General features: G+C 29.9%; 5 protein-coding genes across 5 annotated transcripts; 1 reads left to right on the plus strand and 4 right to left on the minus strand.

The window, feature by feature from the left end:
- Positions 1 to 3979: 3979 nt before the first annotated feature.
- LOC106292192 (polygalacturonase) lies at positions 3980 to 5860 on the minus strand. The gene is made up of 4 exons (XM_013727811.1): positions 5698 to 5860; positions 5299 to 5604; positions 4698 to 5216; positions 3980 to 4430 (listed from the first exon to the last, which is right to left on the minus strand). The coding sequence occupies exons 1-4, from the start codon at positions 5806 to 5808 to the stop codon at positions 4173 to 4175; spliced, it is 1194 nt and encodes a 397-aa protein (XP_013583265.1). The 5' UTR covers positions 5809 to 5860; the 3' UTR covers positions 3980 to 4172.
- A 1675-nt stretch (positions 5861 to 7535) lies between these two features.
- On the plus strand, positions 7536 to 9387 carry LOC106341917 (rho GDP-dissociation inhibitor 1-like). Its single transcript, XM_013780671.1, has 5 exons — positions 7536 to 7997; positions 8081 to 8147; positions 8502 to 8720; positions 8806 to 8930; positions 9010 to 9387. Exons 1-5 carry the CDS (start codon positions 7764 to 7766, stop codon positions 9085 to 9087), a joined length of 723 nt encoding a protein of 240 aa, XP_013636125.1. The 5' UTR covers positions 7536 to 7763; the 3' UTR covers positions 9088 to 9387.
- Positions 9388 to 9536: 149 nt separating this feature from the next.
- LOC106326751 (TBC1 domain family member 2B-like) lies at positions 9537 to 12366 on the minus strand. The gene is made up of 8 exons (XM_013764672.1): positions 12227 to 12366; positions 11581 to 12143; positions 10733 to 10849; positions 10472 to 10650; positions 10306 to 10399; positions 10139 to 10216; positions 9963 to 10064; positions 9537 to 9888 (listed from the first exon to the last, which is right to left on the minus strand). Exons 2-8 carry the CDS (start codon positions 12064 to 12066, stop codon positions 9748 to 9750), a joined length of 1197 nt encoding a protein of 398 aa, XP_013620126.1. The 5' UTR covers positions 12067 to 12143; positions 12227 to 12366; the 3' UTR covers positions 9537 to 9747.
- A 766-nt stretch (positions 12367 to 13132) lies between these two features.
- Positions 13133 to 13561, minus strand: LOC106340668. The gene has a single exon (XM_013779514.1). The coding sequence runs from the start codon at positions 13559 to 13561 to the stop codon at positions 13133 to 13135; it is 429 nt and encodes a 142-aa protein (XP_013634968.1).
- Positions 13562 to 17792: 4231 nt separating this feature from the next.
- Positions 17793 to 18808, minus strand: LOC106295992. Its single transcript, XM_013732027.1, has 3 exons — positions 18570 to 18808; positions 18428 to 18465; positions 17793 to 18115 (listed from the first exon to the last, which is right to left on the minus strand). Exons 1-3 carry the CDS (start codon positions 18643 to 18645, stop codon positions 18008 to 18010), a joined length of 222 nt encoding a protein of 73 aa, XP_013587481.1. The 5' UTR covers positions 18646 to 18808; the 3' UTR covers positions 17793 to 18007.
- Between the last annotated feature and the right edge of the window lie 4910 nt (positions 18809 to 23718).

A 23718-nucleotide genomic window follows, 5' to 3' on the forward strand; every position in this document is an offset into this window, starting at 1 on the left:
ATGTTCTCGCAGTCAGGCATAAGTAAATATTTGCTATTAAAATAGTACGTTTAAAAGAATCCACGAAAATGATGCAAGTGATTCCAATTTTGTATGAGTTAGTGATCATTCAAGGAAAATGTATACAACAAAAAATCATATGATGAAAGAAAATCAAGATTTGCAAATGGTCAACAAATAGTGAAATAGATTTACACAATTCAGAAGGCAAAAGTTGGAACTACTGGACCAAATATCATAAAGAAGAAATGGGGGATTTGATGTTTACCAATTTTATGATATCATTATTACTCATCTTTACCGTCACTAAAAATATATTTTCAAAAAGGTAAACCAGTTCATGAAAGAAAGAATTATTGTTAAAAGATGAAGATGTTTATGACTAAGTTAAAAAAATAGCATTTCAAAGCAAACGATTTACAGAGAAGCTGGACAGTATTTGAAAATTAATTGTTTTAGGTGTTTGTTTGTATTTCTTCGCTTCTATTATTGTTTGTCAAATATTTATATGTATTTTGTAACTATATTATTTTCGCATATATATTTTAGTTTATGGAAAACACACACATAAACTAAAAATAAACTAAAAAAATATATTTTAATTATTATGCATGATGTCATAATAAAAATACATAATACGTGAAAAAATAAATAAATATTATATTATTTATAGTAAACAAAAGTATATTTCTAAAAAATGAAAAAGTGGTTTTCTTATTTACTGGGAACCCAAATGTTGTAAATAATTCTTTCCAACGTGTATCAAACCCGACCAATGAAAGGCTACTAGCATTTCTTTTACCACTAGCCAACTCGATATTGGGTAGATAAAAATGATATCGGTCAAATAAAAACAAATATTCGCGTGATATTTACATCTATAGTTATATAAATCATTTTACTTTTACTATTATTGGAATTATGTAACAGCAATATATATATTATATGATGTATTTTTGTCACCATTTTATTATAATTTTTATAGATTATATAATGGTGTATAAATTTTTTTTTGTTACATTACGTAAACCAAAAAAACATCCGCCCGGTCGGGCGGGCCCAGCTCTAGTTTTATTTATTTTAGATGCTATATAATTAATGACATAGACATCTAGTAAAATTTAATATAAACACTTATTAATTGAGATTTACTGTTCATATGATTTTATTAATATTTGTATATACTACTGTAACAAAAAATTAAACCATTAAGCACAAAATTTTCAATGTGAGATTTTTTTCGATGAAAATTTCAAAATTAAAATATTAAGGTCTCAATATTTTTCAATGCAAATTTCAAAATCAACATATTTTTATATGGTATATAGTTTAATCTAAACGATATTAAAATAGATAAATATATATATATATATATATATATTTATCTATTTTAATATCGTTTAGATTAAACTATATACCATATAAAAATATGTTGATTTTGAAATTTGCATTGAAAAATATTGAGACCTTAATATTTTAATTTTGAAATTTTCATCGAAAAAAATCTCACATTGAAAATTTTGTGCTTAATGGTTTAATTTTTTGTTACAGTAGTATATACAAATATTAATAAAATCATATGAACAGTAAATCTCAATTAATAAGTGTTTATATTAAATTTTACTAGATGTCTATGTCATTAATTATATAGCATCTAAAATAAATAAAACTAGAGCTGGGCCCGCCCGACCGGGCGGATGTTTTTTTGGTTTACGTAATGTAACAAAAAAAAATTTATACACCATTATATAATCTATAAAAATTATAATAAAATGGTGACAAAAATACATCATATAATATATATATTGCTGTTACATAATTCCAATAATAGTAAAAGTAAAATGATTTATATAACTATAGATGTAAATATCACGCGAATATTTGTTTTTATTTGACCGATATCATTTTTATCTACCCAATATCGAGTTGGCTAGTGGTAAAAGAAATGCTAGTAGCCTTTCATTGGTCGGGTTTGATACACGTTGGAAAGAATTATTTACAACATTTGGGTTCCCAGTAAATAAGAAAACCACTTTTTCATTTTTTAGAAATATACTTTTGTTTACTATAAATAATATAATATTTATTTATTTTTTCACGTATTATGTATTTTTATTATGACATCATGCATAATAATTAAAATATATTTTTTTAGTTTATTTTTAGTTTATGTGTGTGTTTTCCATAAACTAAAATATATATGCGAAAATAATATTTGAGATGTTTTGATAGGTTTTTGTCCATAAATAATAACTATACCAACCCGTTATATAAGTAGTCTTAATTTTTAATTTCTCAACCCGATATATAAATATTCGTCATCCATTTTCGACACTAAAATATTTATATTATCTACTTTATTAAAATGAGTAATTTGTTAGAATGAGTAATTGCATTTCTTGTATTTATATTATTACCAAATGAATTTTATTTTAACTTATTGACTTTAACATTTTATTATATGTAGGATTTTTATTTTATATGAACTTCTTTTTTTTTAGAACATTGTTATCTTGTCTAAATGTTTTTCTTTACATACAAAACTTGAAGAATATTATTTTGAAACTTTCCTTATTACAATTTTCTCATAAGAAAAATCTTAGGTGTTTTTAATTTTTTTAATACTAATACTTAAATGTACATGTTATTACCAAATCTAATATTTCAAATCCTTACTAAGGAAAAATAGTTTAAGGTAAAATTCAATTGAACATATGTAATATCATACATAATTTAAAAATAATTTTCTAAGAGCATTTTAGTTATATATATCTAAAACAATATCATCAATTAAATAGATTAGTCAAATTGGTTATTTGAAAAGTTTAATTAGGTACAAATTTAGAATTATCAAGTAAAATGGATCTTTTTAAATATGTTCTCATTATTAAGTTTTTATTTCCAAAAATGACATATCCTTTAAAAATTTTAAATATTGTTAATTGATTTCATTAACAATAAAACTTTGAAAAATGTAATAAACATTATTTAATACAGGATAATACCCACAAATTTAGGGAAAGAAGTTTTCTACTTTACATATTAAGGTTTATAGTATTAATGTGCATTAAGTGTAATATTTATCATGAATTTGTTGTGGAATAGATTTTGGTAAAAAATTAATTTAGATTTAATTTTATTAATTACTTCAATGGCATTGTATTGTAATTAAGTTGTAAGTCTTAAGGTTATTTCTTATTTGTACTTCTATTTTAATAAAGTAGATAACTGTTTTGATTTATTTACCAAAAAATTATTATAAATAAACAAAAAGTGTAGTTTTGATTTTTGTGTTTACTCTAATTTAATTATATAAATAAGAAGTAAATAAACACAAAACAAATAATAATATAAAAATATAAAAATATCATTTGTATACATAAAGTTCATCCCGCTAAAAACACGGATCTTAACCTAATTTCTATAATAACTTATGCTTATTTTGATGTACCAATATCATAGATTTAATATTACTAGAAATATCAATAAATTTGTCCGAACTTCTTTTTGATATTGAAGCCTAAAAAAGTATCCAACATGTTTAAGGAGCATTGACCCAAAGTAGAGAAGAAGACTATGCACCTCATAATATCAAATGAAAATTTTCCAAAGAGATCATAAGCAAAGAGCAAAAGATTGATTGAAAATTACATTTCCAATCAGTGTACTTATGACGATGTCATGTTTCGTTGTCCAAATGCTTGCATCGTTTATGTATGAACAAGTGTATCTTTGAGTTCTAGTTCAGTATAACTTGGAAAGAATACTATATGTTAGTGAACTATTATTGAAATGATTTGAGTTCTAATTTAAAATGAGTTCTCAAAAAAAAAATATAATACTGTATTAGTTAAATTAATCTTAAGGTTGAAATCAGATCTTATTTAATAATTTTAAGATTCGGAAAAGAATAAAAAATTAAGATTGAAGTGTATAAAACTTACCGCATATATATTAATATTTTAAAAAGGAACAATCATACGCAGAATATATAATTTAGTTTTATTAATTAAATCATTATGCACTCACACATATGTGTTGGCATCGAATATACATTTTTTTGGTTACAGTTTTCTAAAACTCACCCATATGTGACTTGAAAAAGGGTTAGAGAAAAGGAAAAACAAAATTGGATGTGAAAGCCCTAGTTTGTTGATCTGAGCTTCAACATTTTACTCTTTGCCAGGAGCCTTGACCACAGGTCCAACGCAAGCCTTTGGGTTCTGGGCTCCCACAAGCTTAGGTGTGACGTTTGTGCACTCGAAAGTGGGTGGACCGTCAGGTCCTGTGTACTCAATGTTAATGTCTCCAATCTCAACGTTCTCACATGGATGACCCTTGCTGCACAATAGTTTCACTGCGTCCTTGTTCCCTGATGTTCCTCTAATATTCCTGAAGGTAATGTCCACCAGCTTAATTGTTGATGGTTTCTGCAAATAAAAAAAACTTTGGGAATCATAATCATATATAGAACTCTATACGACCTTACTTGAACAGGATCTGTTCTATAGGTTCGTACCTCTGGTTGCTAAAAAAAAAAAAAAAAAAAGAACTCTATATGTAACCCTCTACCAAAATGGTGAATGCTAAATATCTAGAAAACCATCAGAATATAATATGTTTGCTGAACCACTTTATCCAATTTGATAGAATACGGTGATAGTGGCAAGACATAGAATCTAATAAAAGATACTTACGTTCTTGTTGCATTGGTTCCAAGGGCAGTACTCCTGGTCGATGAGGATTGGGTTGCTAACTTTGTTAAGGATGATATCCTCAAAATGAATACCGGCAGCGGTGGTGGTGCAAGCGGCAGATGGCCATGTCTTGATCCTCAGACCGTTGTCGGTTCCCTCGAGGGTACAGTTCTTAACCGTAATGTCAGTGACATCTTGCTCCCATCCGTACCTTCCAAGGCTTCCAACACTGATTCCGTGTCCTGGACCGCACACAACTTTCTCAATGAGGAGATTCTTCATCCCATCTCCCACGGAGATACAGTCATCTCCTGTGGCGATCTTAGTGTTGAGGATCTTGACTCCCTCACATCTTCCCAAATGGATACCGTCAGTGTTGGGGCTTTCAGCTGGAGCGATGATCTTGATGTTATCAAAGGTCATGTTCTTGCCGCTGATAACGTTGAAGTGGAAGTTTTTGGCATCTAATGAGGTTACGTCTTTTATCTCAGCGTTATCCACAAAATCAAACCTTACACTCTGAAAGATAGCATGCATCACTGAATTATATCATCTTTAAAAGAGCCATTGGTGTTAATATATTAAAGACAGAAACACCTACGATGGGAAGTTTCTTGCACTCAAAAGTCTTGTGGCAGTTATTGGCTTTCCAAGCTGCATTGCCTTCACCGTCAAATGTTCCACCTCCGTTCAACTTAAAACCATTAATTTTTTCGAACACAACCCATCTATCCTTTCCCTGGGTAGAGCCACCGTCAGCTTTGACGTTGCCTTGCAAGGTGAACTCGATTGGAGATTTGCATGGACCAGTCATCACGGTCTCACCAAGCTTGAAGTCACCTTTTGGGATCAGCACCTGGCTTGGTGCCGGAGCTTGGCATGCCGATGTGAATGCTTTAAGAACTGCCTGCAACAATAGCTCCAACGAGTATGTTAATATAAGAAATTGTTTACATATTGATTGGAATGCAAGTAATAAAAAACAAGTGAAGATACTAACCGCGGTAATATCAGAATTTGGAGGACCACCAGCGGTGAACACCTCAGCATTGGCTGAATATCCTAGCAAACATAGAACCAAAATTGTATAGATTCCCAAATATGAACCCATTTTTATTTATTTATTTTTATCTGTTTATTGTTTTTTATTTTTGTTTTCTGAGATTTTTTACTACGCACCTGCTGCTTTATATAGTGCCTTAAATGAAGTTATTTTTAAGGCCCATTTTTCTCTCAACGTCTAGTTTATTTATAGATTGTTTGACCCATTTTTAAGGAAGTATTAGGTTAAAATTTTATTTCGAGAAGCTAGCCTTTTAATTTTTAGACGAATGTGACTTGTTCCACTCTTGCATATTTATAGCATTTCTTATGATACGTTCATTTTTTTGGCAGGTTAATTTTTAGCCAACTTATGTAATTAAACAAAGTAAAATAGATCAGTTAGATAAATTAGTAGAATATATATATTTTGAACCTAAAATTTTAACCATCTGAGCTACTGAATACTTGGTTTGTAGAATATTTACCATGCATGTATAATAAACGTTAAATATCCACATGAGCCAGAACAATAGTGTAATTACCACTCGATCCCAATGTCTTAATTTGTAAACATAATAGTCTTGGAATTTTTCGTTCTCTCGGCACTATTAGATTTATTTATTTTTACAAAATGATGGCGAACTTAATTACAATGTGCATATAGTTCAAAAAAAGTTACAATGTGAACTAGGTGTGGGCATTATAACCGATACCCGAACCCGAACCCGAACCCGACCCGAAGTAAGCGGTTCGGTTCGGGTTCGGGTAGTGTCAAATACCCGATCGGTTATCATCTTCACCAATTCCGGATAACCGAACCCGATCGGGTATTACCCGATAACCGAAACCACCCGAACATACCCGAAATTATATAAGTCTAAGCCTGTTTTTATTCCCTTTCCCAAAATCTATGGAGCCGTTTAGAGTTCCCGACATTTGCGATTCCCAGATTCTCTCAACCCGTTGATTTCCCTTAATCACTCCTATTTCCTTTTTTAATCATCAAAACTGGAAACCCAATATACTCTGCCCTCTTCGACATCTCACTCTGCGACGTCGAGAAGACAATCACAGGTAATTTCCAAAAATTTTTTTTTGTTTGATAAAGTTTGTTTGATTGAATTTGTTTGATTGAATAAGTTATATTATGTTTGTATGATGATTAGAAGTTAAATTAAGTGAGATTCGATGGTAAAGAAGTTAAAGTTAATGTTAGAGAGATTCAGTTTCGATGTTAAACAAGTTAAAGCGTGGAAGATTGAGTTTCATGTTTTGATAATCATCATGTTTTGATAATCATCATATTGATTTACTTGTGATATCGATGAGCAGAGAAGTTAACTTTTGATTTCTGTTTTCTACAGTTCACTTTTGATTTTATCGACAATTGCATTATCAGGAAAGTTCAAGAGTATGTTTGTTAGGTACCAACTAAAAAAGATAATTTTTTTTTGTAATACAAACCGGATATCGGGTATACCCGAAAATATCCGAACCCGATCTATAAATACCCGAACCCGACCCGAAATCTAAAAATACCCGAACGGATATTATATCCCTTTACCGAAATACCCGAAAATCCAAAATACCCGACCCGAACCCGAACGGATATCCGAACGTCCACCCCTAATGTGAACGAACTAGCTACTAGCTAGGTTCCAATATCAAACCGGGTAATACCATCGGTCGAATGAAATTATTATCCGTGAGAGATAAATATTTAATTTTAAAGATTAAAAAAAAACATAAAAAGAGATTTCAGATTTGTCTTGTTGTTGGTTCGAGGCTCGTGTCCTAAACAAAATTATGCTTTTGTCGGAATTCTCGTTAGTGACTTTCACGATCTCTCTAACATTCTCTCTCTCTCGCCTATAACTCGGATCACCACATGACTCCTTCATCTCCCCCTCTTTCCCGTTAACACAAACCAAAAAAATCCCTAAACTTTGTTCCCATTCTCTTATCTCTCTTTTGATTAGATCGATCCCCATTGTAAAGATTCTCAACGCTTGAAGCGAGATCATGTCTTTGGTATCTGGAGCTGTATCTGGTTCCAGAGACATGGACAACAACAACAAGAACAATGAAGAGAACGGAAACACGTCCAAAACGGCGTCGGACGACGAGGGTGTTGGATCCGTGGGGAGACAGATGAGCGAGTCTTCTCTTTGCGTCACGGAGGAAGAAGAAGAAGACGATTCCAAATTACATTTGGGTCCTCAGTACACTATCAAAGAGCATCTCGAGAAGGACAAAGTTGCTTCCTTTTTCCAAACTATATATTTTTTTCCAAATTATATTTTTTTTGAAGAATTCTCTTGACGAATTTAAAATTATAGGATGATGAGAGTCTGAGGAAGTGGAAGGAACAGCTTCTTGGAAGTGTTGATGTCACCAACATTGGAGGTCTGTTTTTAAAAATGCAAACTTTTTAATAATTATAATAATCTTGGAAATAACCACGCGTTAGCGGTCGGTTGATAGCATTGCGTTCCAGCATCGCTAAGCGAGCTGAGTTCGAATCCAACTACACTCAAATATTCCTAACGTGTGGCCACCGGTAATTTAACATTTCCTCGCCGGGAGCGGTTTACTGTTTTTTTATTAATCTTGGAAATGATTGATTCATGTGAATAGTTGGGATCAGACTCTAGATTTGGACAAGATCTTGCTTGATTATACATTTTCTTGAGTGATTTTTAGATTTTTTGTTCTTTTATGGATTTTTTATAGAATTTTGTGTCTTTTTAATATGTGCAGAGACACTTGACCCTGAAGTGAGGATCATTAGCCTGGTCATCTTATCCCCTGGGAGACCAGACATTGTTCTTATGGTACCTGAGAATGGAAACCCAAAGGGAATGTGGTTTACTTTGAAAGAAGGGAGCAGGTACTGTTTGAAATTCACGTTTCAGGTTAACAACAACATTGTCTCTGGTCTTAGGTACACCAATACCGTTTGGAAAACCGGTGTTAAAGGTAATAAAACAACAATACACAAGTTTGTCTTAAATTCTCTGACAATGAATGTGATCAAATTCCTTTTTTTTTAACGTGGATTCAGTGGACAGAGGAAAGGAAATGCTTGGAACATTTAGTCCTCAGTTGGAGCCATACAACCACGTGATGCCTGAAGAGACAACTCCTTCTGGCATGTTTGCTCGAGGATCATATTCTGCTAGAACTAAGGTCGGATAGTATAACTAACTCTGTGATAGATATTCTTTGGTGGTGTCTAGATACTTAAAAGTTACTTTTCTTGTTTCAGTTTCTTGATGATGATAACAAGTGCTACTTGGAGATCAACTACAGCTTTGACATCCGTAAAGAATGGCCTGCGGTTTGAAACTCAAGAACAAGTCTTCATGAGATGAAGTGTTCTCAGTAGAAGTTGTGTTTGTTTCACTCCCCATCTCCTTTTTTCATCGTTGAACATGTTATCGTGAATCGTTTACGATCATCGTAGAACAAGAACGACAGATATTTTCTTTCCTCTTTGATCTTGATTTTTAGTAATGCCGTTGGAAAATCAGTATGTGTGTTTGTTCTCAAATCTATTTCTCCTTCCACTTCTTAACATGTGTTTGATGATATAGTGATTGTGTTGGATCCTGAGATGTATAATGACTAATTGTTTTTGAATATCTTCTTTTGAAGTATAATCCTGAGATGTATCATCATCTGCTTTACAAGTTGTGTACATTTTGTTTTATTATGAAGAAATAGTATTGAGAAGAAAACTTTACTGATAAAGCAATGAAGAATATAAATGGATCCTATGAAGATCACAATTGATTATATCAAAAAGGAAGAAACTTGACATTATCTTATTGGTCATTTGTTTTGCTCTCAAAATTAAAAATCCTATTTTATTTACTTTAGCAAAAGAAGAAGAATAAAAAGACCATCAAGAGGGGTAAGCATATATATAAGCCATTGGACTCTCCTCCTTGTACACTTTATGGCTCACTCATCTTCTCACGAACCAACACTTGTTTCCTTCTGTTCATGTGTTCTTCCCAGTTTCTTTAAGAGAGTTGAGTCTCCTAAGTCTCTGGTCAAGTTCTGCCATCACCGCTGGTTCCTGCTTCTTCCTCTGCTTAGATATTGTGTTGGTAGTCATCGATCCAATTTTCTCAAACGCCACCTATAACAATAAAGATTATGAATCTTGAATACACAAACTAGCTTAGTTTCTTTGGACTAGAGCAAAAGGCTTACCGTTAGTAACTCATCAGGGTCAAAGAGCTGGTGTGAGGTGGTATGTATTATGTTGATCACATCACCCACCTGGTGAGTCATAAGCAGCTCATTTTCCTTCATCTACAAATGAAAGAGAGATTCATGAGGAAAAGGTTATGGAAAATGATGTATCAAAAGGAAGAGAAGTAAAGAACCTTGAATATGGCCAAAGCTGCATGGAAGAGAACTTTAGCTCCTTCATAGAAAAGTACATCCCAAACTCTTAGAGTCGTCTACAAACAAAAAGTTCAATGTGTCCTCAATAAAATGCAAAGCTTAGAAAGCCAAATATAATTCAATAACATAGCTCTTTCTTATGAACCTCAGAAGGAAGGCTTTTGGAGAAGAGGCATAGGAACCATTCCGTGGCTACAAGGGCAACATCAAAGCCCATATCCTCAAGATGAGAAGCTATTCTGCCAAAAAAAAAACGAATTGTGTTAACAATTTGATAAAACTAGTGAAGCTCTCAGCTTCCAAGGACTTACCTTGGACATTTTTGGGCAAGCAAGTCTTTGAAAACCCTCTGCTCAACATGGCATCCAGACAAGTTGGTTGTGTAGCAGTCACGGACTAACATGTTTTCCAGAAGAACCGCTAGCATCCAGAACGCGTCTTCTTCTGTCTTCATCACAAGTAACAGTAACGCCGCAACATAGTTTAGTCCCTGCAACAACAACAAAATAAAAACAGCATTGAGTAAGATTAAAAAACTCACAATGGATATGGAAACAGGATATAGTGTGTACCTGACAATAACCAACATCAGAATCTCGAAATGAATACCCAACAAGCACACGCCGTAGAGCAGCGTGACCTTCAGGAGTGTCCAACCATGGATGGCCAGGGAATGTCCGTGGCAGATCCTGCCAGACACAATGTCAAAGGCAAATGATGAGGAGATTTCACTCAAAAGATAACTGAATCAAGTTATCACATCAATCTCGAATAACCATCAATCAAACAAGTGATATAACAACATAAAAGCTATGCAAGTTGCCTGAACAAAGCATATGGAAATGAAAATGCACTTGTTAGTTTACTGCAGCCAACATCAATCCTAAAACCCTCACAAAAAATGTCTGAGAGGCACAATTTCAAGATCAGGGTGGTGAAAATGAACTATTATTCATAGCACACAACATATGAAGTAGTCTTCAATGACATATCACACAATATTAGTAGAAGAGATAGGCTTTGATAGAGCGTTACGGAAATGAAAACTGCCTGAACACAAGAATGAACAAACGATCAAGAACAATACAAAGCATATGGAAATGAAATTGCACTTCTTCGTTTTGCTGCAGCCAACATCAATCCCAAAACCGTCAAAACAATGTCTGAGAGGCAAAAATGCCAAGATCAGAGTGGTGAAAATGAACTATTCATAGCACATAACAAATGAAGTAGTCTTCTATGACCATCACACTATACTACAAGAAGCGAAAGGCTTTGATAGTGTTTACAAAGTAGCCTCTTAGTTTTGCCTGAACACAAGAATAAGATCCAAAGCAACAGACCGAATCAATCCTAATACATATAGTCTTTTGATAGAGTTTTCAAAAGTTTGAGACTTTGGATAAAGATTCACACTCACATGATCAATCTGCAACGTGGCAGGCGTGACCATCCCATCAACAGCCTTAGTCAAGTCACTGTAATAACTCTCCGGAACCGTAGACTTCTTCTTAGCAGCACCAGAAACAGAGAACCAAACCTTAGGCCTCAGAACCGGAGGGATCCCTTTCCTAACCAGCCTCTTCAGCGTGATCGCATTCGCCAAAGCCGAGATCTTTAGAGACGTTTTCTTCAACGCGCCGATCAAGAGAATCTCAGGCTGGAGATACCAGTTAGCTCCTTTGCTAGCTTCCAAAGCCCACCAGACTCTCCCTTGGTTCCTCACTCTCTCTCTGACTTCGTTTAAGATGTTCACGTCGTCGACGTTGCCTTCCACCGTGAAACCGTACATGTCTTGGAACTTGACGACGATGTTGGCTCGTCGTGCGTGGATGCTGGGGCGGAGGATTGGGATTTGGGACTGGAGCTCCATGGTTAAGTCTCTTCTGTTTTGGATCCCGAACATGTTTAGGATCTTTTGTCTGGTCTCCTTTCCAGATTTGTCCTAAAGATATTTCGTCAAGTTCGGACCAAACACGAGAACTGAAAGATGACACCGTCAAATAAAGGAAGCTCCTTTATTGGATTAGGGAAAGAGTTTAAAATCTTATAATCAAAGTTGTAACCTTTTAATATTTTAATGTTGTCACGTTCTGCAAACGCTATATATATCTTTGAAGCTTTCTTCTTTCTTTTTTTGTGAATTAAAAATACAGAAACAGAGAAGCTGAAGCGAAGAAAAAATGTTTTTTTTTTTTTTTTGTCTCTCGTGAGGAACAGTGAGAACTAAAAATGGAAAAAGTGTACAGACGCACTAAAAATAGTTTTTTTTTTTTTTGAGAAAGAAAAAAATGAGAATCCAGAGGAGCTTTGAATTGAATAACGCGTGTCTCGATGTCGAACAGAGAATGATTTTAGAGAAGTAGCTGGAGGAGGAAGAGAGTCAAGAGACAGATGAAGGAAAGGGAGAGATTATAAAGGTGGGGGTTGAATTGTGAGCCTCGAATTGTTATGGGGCTATTTTATAATTTTATGAAGATAATGATTTTGGCCCTAGCGTTTAGAGAGTGAGATTAGGAGATGAGTGAATAATGATGGCTCGTGTTTAACTTTTGAATCGTTGATATACGATAACAAATTAACAGTTTTTTAAGATACAATATTAAATTTAATAATATCATTGGGGAAAGAAATCCCATAATTGATTTTAATTTTATCATATCTGCTTAAAAGATACGTGAGTCCACGACTCCACTAACCTAACCAAGAGGCTGTGTTAGATTATAAAATTTAATTGATTTTTGAAAAAAAAATTAATCATTAAAATGTAAAACTAGAAAGATGATAGTTTTTTTTTTTTAACATCGAAATAGAATCTAAAACTACTCTGCAGCCGTTAAACTAGTTTCAGGGGTTAGCCATATGGGCGCAAAGGCACTAACTGAGGGGTTGAGTTTGTGTAGTCGGCCACTTTTGGCAAGTCTGTCCGCACGTGCATTCTGTGATCTTGGGATAGCAGATATAGAGAAGTTTTAGAAATCAAAGGATAAAGCTTTAATCTCGTCTAGCTCCTGCGCTAAAGCCGGCCATTCCATGTCTGTGAGTATGATCTTCACCAGTTGTTCACAATCCGACAGAATTTGAATCTCTCTTCTCCCGCTTTTAAGTATCTCCTGCATCGCCCAGATTATGTCTTCCGCTTCCGCATGGAGAGGTGAAGCCGAGCTGATATTACCCTTGAACCCGAACAGGATGGTTCTTTCATCGTCGAGGAGCACAAACCCGAGTCCTGTATCGCCCTGATCTTCGATCCAAGATGCGTCAACCTGGCATTTCCACATCCCTACTTCAGTTCCCTGGCTCGTCTGATCGCCACCTACAGGCTGATCCTCTCCCCCAATGTTGATAATCTCTGCTACCATTTGAGCTACATGCCAGCTCTCGGCTTCTTTTGTCGCCATTTGAATTGTATCCATTGGAGGTATGTCTTTATTGTTAAAAACCTTATCATTCCTTGCTTTCCATATGTACCAGATGATAGTTTACTTGAAATGAATACACAGTTAAAATAAAAACTATTAGTAAGTTTATTATGAATAAGTTTGAGAGGAAAATAATTAAAGGGTTTCAGACCATTTATCACAACATGGATTATGACAATGTCATATTATTTTTCTCATTCAACATAATGATAATATATTTTTACAAACTATAATAAGAATATGACATAACTTTGTCAATTCTATCAAACATGTAACCTGATCATTTAACATTCTCGAGTAAACAGCTCAACAACATGCACTAAATCAGTTCAAACGCTAAAATAACTCATGTGTTCTTGATATCAAGTTAGAGCAAACAAAAAACGAATCTAAACCTATGGGAATCCTTGAAATTAATCTATCGAGTGTTTCTTCATTATGCTGGTGTTCCTCCTTCGATCAAAAAGAACTCTTTGAAGCGACAATAATCACTAGACATGCTGGTGTTTCAATTTAATCTCTGATCTTATCATCAGCCTTTTGCTTTTCAAACCTATGATGTTTATAGTTCATAGAATTGAAGCAAAAACTAAAAAATGATAAAAGTTTAAGCAGAAAAAACTATAAGAAAAAAATATATTTTAAAAGTTATCATATTTAATAATCACTAATCTTAACATATATATTTATGTACATGTATGATAGATAATTAATATAAAATTCTACTTAAATCCTAGCATAAAATCATAGAATTGGTTCTTTATTTTTTATAAGAAATTTTCATTAAATTTCTTTCAGATACTATTATCTCAAAATATACCAAAAAATAAATAACATAAATATTAAATAGAACTAGAAAACTACTAAATTAAATAACACAAGAATTTATCATATTTTAGAAAATTGATTACAAGTGCTTAATTTAATAATAAGAAAAATTAAAAATTGTTGAAATACATAATTGAAAAATAATAGAATTTAGTAGAATCTTTAATTCTCTCATATTCAATCAAATTTTTAGATTCGATACCCCCACATCAATTTCTTACCAACTTATTATAACAATATTGTAAGAATAGAATTTAGCACATAAACTCGGCACAATAAAAGCCTAATAATGCAAACAAAAAGAACAAACTGATTATATTAGAGATAAAAGAATTCTTAAAAGCCAATGCACAAAATCAGAACATGTCACTAAGAGAAAAAATCAGATGCATTATTAAGAATTTACATATCACTGCAAAATCTTATATATTAAAACAGAACCCACAACCTTGATTCATGTGTGATTTTTTTAAAAAATTGACCTAATGAACATATTCCTAGAAAGTCATATATATTACATTTAATATCTAATCTTATCATTTAAATTTTGGGCATACCTGAAGTTTTTATTGGGTTATCAATAATTAGATTTAAACAATAAATGATCCATTGGATTTATAGATACTATAAATCAAATAGATATAATTTAATGTTGTAATACTATACCTCTATATGCTAAATATTTAAATATTAGTCGATGTTAGCTTTTAAAATTATAAAGATTTTTTTTTAAATAACAAAAATCATATTGTTTAACAATGATTAATCTTTACTACGTTAAACCAATGAAAACAAATTTTAAACTATACAGTTTATTTTAAAAATTAAAAAAAAAACTAAATACTTAATTATTTACTCGATAATATAATATATTATAATATATACCAATTTAGAATTGAAAACAAAATATTTATATAAAAATAAATGAAAACAAAAGCCTGCGCGGTTGCGCGGATCGAGATCTAGTTATAATTATGCGGTGTTGAGCTCTATATAGACCGTAATAAAATATGTAGAATATGTTTTCTAAACTAGTCAAATAATCAGAATAAATACTCTATGTCAACCTAAGAAATAAAGTAAAACATGCTTTTGAAATTTATTTTGAAAGCATATAAATACTTTTACTTGTGTTTTTAATATTTTTTATACTTTTAGAATTTTATATATTTATAAAATTAAAAAATGTTTAACATGGTCAAAAAAATTAAAAGTCTTATTAGGACAACTGAAATTTAAATCTGTTTCAATTCTCTCTAATAATAAAATCTTTCTTTTTTTTGTGTAAATCAAACCTATATGAATGCAGTTTGAAATCTGGTTAATCTTATATATAACTAGTTCTTTTTAAAAAAAAAAAAAAAAAAAAAAAAACTAGTTACGTACCATACACTATTGGATACATACGAAATTTATATATAATTTTTTTTTTATTTCGTTTTTTTAGATACGGAATTTAAGTTTAGATATAATCTTATTTGTTAGTTTATCGGAAATCCTTTATCACCGGGACGAATGGTATAAAAAGTTGGCGCTTCACTACTTCTATACTATTAAAAAAAAAACATTCTGAAAAAAATCTACTTATGTAAGGTTGTTGGACCCTTTTATTAGACTAATATTTTTTGGTCTTCCCTTATTTATCTCCAACATTACGTAACTCAATATTCAATAACATTATATACCATATCATTCACCGTTTTTTACTCATTCTGTGAGTTAACCATATAATTTACAAGAATTTTAAACGAGAATATGCTTGCAAATTTACACTATCATTAAAATTATTCAAGATTTTGTCATTCATAATTAGTAAGGCTCGTTCTCATCTACACAAATCTTACGTGGGATCTTTAAATGAAAATGAAATATACTCTAGCGAAATACCCTGGGTAACACTAAAAGAAATTATGTCAGAAATATAGACTCTAAAGATTAAAATGACCAAAATGTTTTATTAAAGAGGTAAATATACACTTATATCACTATGGTTAACTAATCCAAACCTTAAAGTTTAGAGTTGAGAGGTGGGGATTTGAGACTGATATTTAAAATTTTATAAAATAAAAAATAAATATTAAAAATTTGAAAATAAAAATTTTAAAAATAGTTTCAAAAAGTATTTTCTAATTACAAAACGAAAATTTGAAAAAAAAATAAAAAAACAATTCCGAAAAAAAAATTTATAAAAAAAAATAATAAAAATTCGAATTTGAAAACATATAATCTAAAACTATAAAAAAAATAAATTTTTTTTATCTTTTTTATTTTTTTAAATTTTAATTTTTTTTTTTTTTAATTTTTTTTAATTTTTTTAATTTTTTTTATTATTATTATTTTTTATATATATATCTAGGCTATTAAGGTCCTTTTACCTATTAAATGAAACATTTTGGCTATTTTCCTCCTTGTGGTCTATTTTTGTGATCAAAACTTGAAAATAGTCTATTTAGGAGAATTACCCTTAATATTTTTGCATATTGACGAACAACTTCCATATTTTAACAAGTCTTAAATATTACTTAGAGAATGTAAAGAAATATATCCTAAAGATTCGAATATACCATAACTTCATCATTAAACTTTTAACAAACCTAATATAATCAATTTCAAAATTTTAAAATTCAATATATTTTCAATATTTCTAAAATTATGCTAACAATAAGATTTCCAAAATTTAAAAGGAAGATAAAATACAATTTCCATTTATACTATTAAACCAGAAACATTCCTATTTTTTCTTTAATAAAAATGTCAATTTTCTCAAAAATACCTCTAAATTTACAGAAAAAAATATTTTTTTTATGAATGACGATTTTTTCTTTTAGTTTTTGGGCTTAAAAACTATATATACCCATTACTCTAATTCATTACATTTATGACTCATCAAGAAAGTCCATTTCAACAATCATAAATTTAATTTTATTAATATGCATAAACTCACTGTATGCTTCTAAACAAAAAAATAAATTATCTACATTAAAATTGTCGTAATATTGATCATTAAAAAATTTATAAATTAAAATGCATAACATAAATACAATGTGTTTACTTTATATAACAAATCAAATAGTTTATTATAATCAATTTAAAAAAATATATATTATCAAAATTATGGATACAATAAGCTTATAACACCAACCGAAGGGCATATGCTCCCGTAGTTTTTAATCACGTCCATGAAACAGAGTTTGGGAAGATGATAAAGAAATTAAGCCAGAACTAAGGAGAAACAAAGCTGGAAGCGATGTTACAAAGTATCTTGTTCCTAAGTGCATGTGTAAATAATCAATCAACTTCCACTGTTTAAAACTTCTTTTGCTGCACATATGGTTGTAAAATTAAGACAAGTAATAATATGCTCTTTGAACTCCACTTTCTATGCTTTATTTTGCAACTAAGATCTTTGTAACATGATCTTTCCATTAACAAGAGTATGGTAGGTAAAAGAACGAATAACAAAGCACCAAAATCCAAAAGATGATAATTCATATAGCGGCAGAAACACATGAGACAATTCATCCAAAACACTCATCAAATAAAAAGCTAAATGTTTTTCAGAAATCTTTCACCATAAGACCACAAACTTGACAACGCTTATTTTCCACAGTGTATCAAACTTCCCGCACCTAGGAAAAGTCCAAAGATCGCTGCGCTGCCCATGGTTGTTTGCCCTATGTACCTTATCTTCAGAAGCCCAGGGACCTGCAGAGAATTAAAGTACAAGATGATCATCTATCCAGATTTGTTTTCACAATATAAAGATCATTCCTAGTGTAGACTCGGACTTTATTGTTCTCTTCAGCTCACAAATAAACAAAACAAGAGCAAACACATCATAACTTAAGCTTTTGACACAAACCATTGCTTAAGACTGAGCTGTGTCATGTTCAATGGCAAGTACGTTTTCAACAAGACAAAATCAAACAATCTCTCATTACTACTTCCAGTTTCTAATCAGAAAAGATTTCATTACAAGCTTGAAAAAGATAGATGTTCATAGAAAAAAGTAGTTACCCCCAATCTAATCGCCTGGTAAGTTCCATGGACAGCACCTGAGATTCAATTCACACAAGATTTTAAAAGGCGCCTCCAAATAGTGATTTAGGGTTCTTCCTCGAGTGGAAGAAAGAGAAAATAAAGGGAGAGAAAAGTTTACCTACAGCGCCGCCAAGTGCGCCGCCGATGGCAGTTCCGGCAGCGATTCTGCTCAAACAACTATTTTCTCTCGCCATCTTTCAACAGTTTTTTTTGTTTTTGAGAGGTTTTCAGACAACTTCTTCGCTGTGTGTTTCTGTCGGATAATAATTTATGCTGCTGTCCTCACCGCTTATAAAGTTTTTTACTTCCTTGGACAATGGATTTTTGCCGTTCGGGACAAGGCTAACAGTCACCGACTTCCATAAAGAACCAGTCTAAACCGTATGCCTGCAATCCCGGTTCATTTGGTCTAGTTTTTTATTAAGTTAGTTAGTACCGAAATTAATTGAATTGCATTACGGTTAAGCTCGAAACTAATCGGGCTTTATCTCGAGAGAGAGACGTCGGAAAGGGAGAGATTAGATAACGGTGGGGGTTGAATCGCGAGCCTCGGATTTTTATAGGGGCTATCTTATAATTTATGAAAATAATTTTGAAACGTTCGGGAATCGGGACTGAACTTTAGTAGAATGGTCTCATTTCTTCTCAGTCCTGAAGTTTCCTATGTTAGCTCTGTTATTTGATAACAGAAGATGATGGGCAGTGCTGCCTCTAACCCATGGCAACATGGACAATTGCCATGGGTCCATAGGTAGATCCAAAAAACAAATTAGTGTTATTTTACTAATTAAAAAGATTTATTTTATTTGTTAAATATCAATTAGTTGGTAAAATTATAATAAAAAGGTCTATGATTAACTAAACCTAATTTAAATACAATAAGAACAAAAAAAATATCTTACACTATTTTCATTTTTTCCATTAGCAAAATTTAATTACACACAAAAAGCCATTTTTATTTTTTTTTCTTTGAATACCACAATTTTTTATTTAATTTATGAAAATAAAATAAATAAAGGTTGAATTTTTTTTTATAAAATGATCTTTATTTTATATTTCGCCTAAGGTCATTATAGGGCACTCATGATGGGTCAATTGAATGCTAACACTAGGAAGATGCATTGGCTTGTCTGGATCTTTATAAGAAACACCCTTTTTAAAGATAGTTATTTAACTTTTATATTTTAGAAAAGTTTAAAACTTGAAGGCAAAAACGTGCTGAATTAGCAAAAAAAAAAAAAAAAAAGGTGCTGAAAGTGCCATGAAGATGATGTAATATTGGTTACAATTTGTTCTACATGATAACGACACGTACTTTTTTTTTACGATACAATACTGCAATTTAATAATATTGTTCTATCATATTCTCTCATCGCGAAAAGAAATCCCATAATTGATTTTAATTTTATCAGATTTGCTTAAAAGATACGTGAGTCCACGACTCTACTAACCTAATTAAAGAATTCAAATGATTTTGAAAAATATATACGTAAAAGTTTTAAAATATTTTAAAGGATTTGATGAGAATTTTAATACATTTTGTAATTCTTATATTTTAGATTTTAAGGAAATACAAATAATTTTTTTTTTTTGGTAAAATAAATACAAATAAATTTGATAGAACCAGTTCTCCTACTTAATTCTTTACATACAAAATGCCAAATAAAATTTGACTAATGAAAATAAATGAAAACTACCCATTTATATATTATATTAATAACAAGTCAAGAAGACGATCGAATAAAAAGTGTTTTGAAAGTTTTGGAAGAAAAATTTTGACTAATCAAAAATTTGATTAACAAAAAACAATAAAAATTTAATCATTTAATATCACTAAAATGTAAAGATAATATTGTAGTTAATACAAAGTTTTTTTAAAAAACATTATTCATAAACTATTTATGAATTAATTTGTGAGGAAAATAATCAAAAGGGTTCGTCCATTTATTGCAACATGGATCATGACAATGATTTTTTGGTCATTCATCATGATGATAATATAGTTTAAAAATTATAATGAAAATTATATTTTCAAAATCTTATAGTGATCAATAATATTTATGTACATATATGATAGATAAATGATCTATTTAAATCCTAGCCTAAAAGCATAGAATGATTACAAGCTTCTAATTCAATAACATAAATTTTAAAAAATTGGAGAAATAGAAAAAGTATAATAATGAAATTTTAAATTTCCTCATATTTAATCAAATGTTTAGATCTAGTATCTTCATATCACTTACCAATTTGTTATAATTGTAGAACATATTTTAACACATAAATTTGACCTAATGAAAGCTTAATAAAATGATAAACTGATTCAGTTAGAAATATAATCAATCAACAAAAGCTTTCATTTTAGTGTTCACGACTTGCTAAAGTACAAATCATTGTTCATGTCTAATAAAAGAACGTATGTTCTCATCTTTGTCTTGTTCAAAAACACATTAATTACGTAATCTAACATGATCTTGTATATAATTTTAAAAGAGATAATTACTAAAGACATGAAAATATCATCAGCTAAATACAATTAGAAGATATGTTATTATTCATTTATTAGCTTATAGAATCAAACGATTTATCATATACTAGGAGGTTTGCCCGCCCATGCAGGCATAGTTATTTAATAAATATTTATTAATAAATATATTATTAGTTTAAAGATCAACAAAATTAAATAAAACATTAAATTTATACTATTTTATGAATCTTTCAATTTCTTAATTTTTTAATTTTTATTGATTTAAAAACATTATTTTTGGATAACAACAATAATATCTTGTAAATATGTTGTTATCTTGAACAATTTTTATTATATTAATTTATAAACAATGATATAATTAAATAAACAAATATATAATTGTTAATATAAAGTGATGTTATTAAATTAAATTCTAGGAATTATCATAACCAACAAAATCTCAAAATAAATCAAAAGCATAAAAATGTTAAACCAAACTTAGCTTTACATATTATATTAGTCAAAGTAAATAAGAATATTGATATATGTATAATTATATTATGAAATACTTACTATAATAATTCAATAAATACTCAAGAAGATCAACTATGTTGACAAACAAAACATTAATATGTAATGCATATTTGAGGAAATTTTAATTTAAACAAAGTTATAATTCTTTAAAACTCTTGAAAAATTAAAAGTAAATAAAGTAAATTTTAAATTTTCATAAATATAAGGTACTTGTTGTAAAAAAAAATATTTTGAAAATATTCTTTTTTTAAAGTTATTCTTACAACTGGATAATAACAATAAATATTTAGTAAACATAAAAACAGAGAAATATTAAATCTTCAAGTTAAATAACAAATACAAGTTATTCTTGCAACTGAATGATAAGAATAAAAATTAAAATACCACGAAAATCACGTTAACAAACAAATATAAATCAAATTTATTGTTATTGTTTATATATTTCTTTTTAGTATTTTAATACTAAAATAAATTTAATAATTTTTAAAAATATGCCATGACATATTATGTTTACAAACAAATATAAATCAATTTTTGTTATTTTGTATAAAACTATTTATAATATTTTAGTATAATGATAAATCTAATTATGATATGTGTATATATAATACTAATTATAAAAATAAATAAATATGAAATAAAGATGTAGATAAACACAAAATAAATACATTGAATTATCTTCTTCTTTTTTCAAAAAACGTTTTCCATTTATTTTTGAGATATTTTTATAATATTAGTTTGTAATTAGTTAAATAATGAATTCTATAATTTATTTATTAGATATTAAAACTTTAATTAGTCAAATTAAAATTAAAGTTGTCTAAGGACTAATCCTAAAATCATGGAGAACATGAAAAATAAGCAAATTTACTTTTCAAATAATAGTATAGATTTAAATAAATAAATAGTAAGCACAACAACGGTAATCTATTATCCTATCATCCGGAGAGAACTCTAAAACACAATAACAAAAAGAGAAAGTTCGGAAGAAAAAAACAATGTAAAAAATACGGCATAAATGAATAAAAAAATAAACAATAGAGATTGTATAAGCAGAATAATAGAACAATCAGAAAATAAAAACAAATTAAACTTGGAACGAACTATAATATAGATCCACCAATAGAAGGTCTTAAAATGAATGAACTTTTAAAAGCTAATGCACAAGATCAGTACATGTGGCTAGGAGAGAAAATCAGATGTTTTAGTTAGAATTTACATATGACTGCAAAATATGATTCCAACCAATTATTTACGAGCCAATTATTCCTCTCCAACCTTATATATCATCTTCACATCCATTCATGACTTCCAAATTCCTCCAGTTCCAAAAATCTTAGAAATTGCAAAGCTTTGGAAACTGTACATGTATAAATGCAATGCCAATTATCTTTTCTGTCTGACAATTGAAGTTTATGTGGTGTTAAACTCTATATATATATCATAATAAAATACATTTTAAACTAGTTTAATAATCAAAACGAGTCTTGTATGTCAATGTAAGAAATATTAGATATGATTCAATATTTATTTTAAAAACAATATACAAATTTTTACTTGTGCTCTAATAGTTTTCATTTTTATTTTTTTTTCAATATTTATAAAACTAAAACATGTTCAGTATGCTAAAAAAAATCATATTAAGACAATTGAAAATTGAATGGATTTCATTTTGAAATTCTCTCTATAATAATTTTTTTTTTTTGTAAATCAAACATATCTGATAAAGTGTGAAGTCTCCTTAATCTATATATAACTAGTTACGTACCAGTAACCTATATATGACTAGTTACATACCATTCACTATTGGATACATATATGAAATTTAGATATGATCTTATTCGTTAGTTTATCAGAAATCCCACGCCACCGGGACGAATCTTTATATATAAAGTTGGCTTTTTCCCTTCTTATGACATGTGGAAAGGGGGTTTGTTGACATGTGTCCTCATGTTTTTTTTTTGTATTTAAATTATTTTTCTTTTAAATTATTGCAATTTTCTCCATCAATTTCTAATTGTGTATTATCTAATCCTTCTCACACTTATTGGTCTCTAAAATTCAAGAAATAAATAAAATAATATAAATATATTTTAAATATTTAATTTATTCACACCTAAAAATAGCAAGACTTTTCATCATTTTATTATTTTTACTAATTTTTATTATTTCATTTACAAATTATATTTATTTCAATATTAGTATCATAAGATAATCAAATTAAGAATAAGAAACTAGACAACCAACACATAAACTAAGAAAGCGG

The sequence above is a fragment of the Brassica oleracea genome, chromosome C1, assembly GCF_000695525.1.
Source record: "Brassica oleracea var. oleracea cultivar TO1000 chromosome C1, BOL, whole genome shotgun sequence".
NCBI classification, from domain to species: Eukaryota; Viridiplantae; Streptophyta; class Magnoliopsida; order Brassicales; family Brassicaceae; genus Brassica; species Brassica oleracea.